The 1,171-nt window shown below is 43.8% G+C and overlaps 1 protein-coding gene across 1 annotated transcript in view; it reads left to right on the top strand.

Moving 5' to 3' along the window:
- The first annotated feature begins 6 nt into the window (after positions 1-6).
- The window catches only part of ZNF618 (zinc finger protein 618), a 226,180-nt gene continuing 225,015 nt past the window's right edge, over positions 7-1,171 (top strand). Inside the window, exon 1 of the mRNA XM_006890719.1 lies at positions 7-56. Within this exon, the coding sequence (XP_006890781.1) occupies positions 24-56 (33 nt within the window). The 5' untranslated portion in view covers positions 7-23. The remainder of the gene's footprint in view (positions 57-1,171) is intronic.

Genomic DNA, 1,171 nt, shown 5'->3' with positions numbered 1-1,171 from the left:
GCCGCCTCCTCCCGCTCGGACCCATGAACCAGCCGGGCGGCGCGGCGGCTCCGCAGGTACGACGGGGGGCCGGGGGCATGCACCGCGCGGGGGACCCCGGGGGGCCGCGGCCCGGGGCGCTGCGCCACTTCATTGCAAGATTTGCAAAATGCAAAGTGCCTGGGCACGTTTGTGGGCTTTTTGTGGGTGCAGACTAGAGGGTCGGGGTCCGGGGAGCCCCTCAGGGCGCTGCGGGGTGTGAAGAAGGTGAGGGTAGAGAGGGGTTCTTGTGGGGCCCCCACCCAGTGTCCCCTTCAGCCCCGGGCTCGGACCGAAGCCCAGAAAACAAAGCGGCGAGAGAACAGAGCAGCCATTTCAGTTTGGACAATTCACATTTTGCAAAAATGCAACCTCTTTAAGCTCTTCCCTCCTCCCCTCCAAATTTGCAATTTTCTTCTGACCCTCTATGGACTCAGGGCCCCTGTTGACCATCAGGAGGGCCTTCCCTCCAGACCCCTTATCTTTGTAACAATCCTGGTTTTTTTTTTTTTAGGCCATATTTCCCTTTCTCAATTTTTTTTTTTAATTTTTCTTCAAACGGTAGTTTTTTCCCATTAAAACAACGCCACCTAGAGGATACTATTTTGTAAATAAAAAAATTAAAATTGAAAAGAGAAATATTTTTTATTTCTTATTTTTTCAAAAGTTTGTACTATAAGATAGTGGAAGAAAAAGAAATTCTTTTTATTTTTCTTTTTGGAGTGAAAATTTTCACTTTGAGCTTTCCAAAAGCATGGAGACAATTTTGATTTCTGAAGCCAAATCCACATAATATGTAAATGAAATTAAGCAGGAATTTGAATGAATTCAGGTTTTGGAGAAGAGAAAGCAGAAAGGCTCCTAAAGTAAAATCAGTTTGACTGCTCAATTCATTTTAGTTTGAGAGAAAAGCTAATTAGAATGAGAAAAGGAGGGAAATTGTTGAGTTTAGAGGGAAACTGGGAAAATTGGCTTTATGAAGCAATTAGAAATTGTACTTAATTGTCATTTGGAACTTGTTTAGCCCAGCAAGCAAAAAAGATTTATTTTATCATTTGGGGATATATAAAGTTTTTCCGAAGAAAGGATTTAAAAGGAAATAGACCCTAAAATGTTATCTTTGGACACACCCAAAAATTGTAGGACCCCCCCC

This window comes from Elephantulus edwardii, unplaced genomic scaffold (assembly GCF_000299155.1).
Source record: "Elephantulus edwardii isolate Elephantulus edwardi_28Jun2011 unplaced genomic scaffold, EleEdw1.0 scaffold00092, whole genome shotgun sequence".
Classification (NCBI taxonomy): Eukaryota; Metazoa; Chordata; class Mammalia; order Macroscelidea; family Macroscelididae; genus Elephantulus; species Elephantulus edwardii.
Note: the sequence above shows the minus strand (reverse complement) of the source record. Positions and strands in the feature narration are given on the sequence as shown.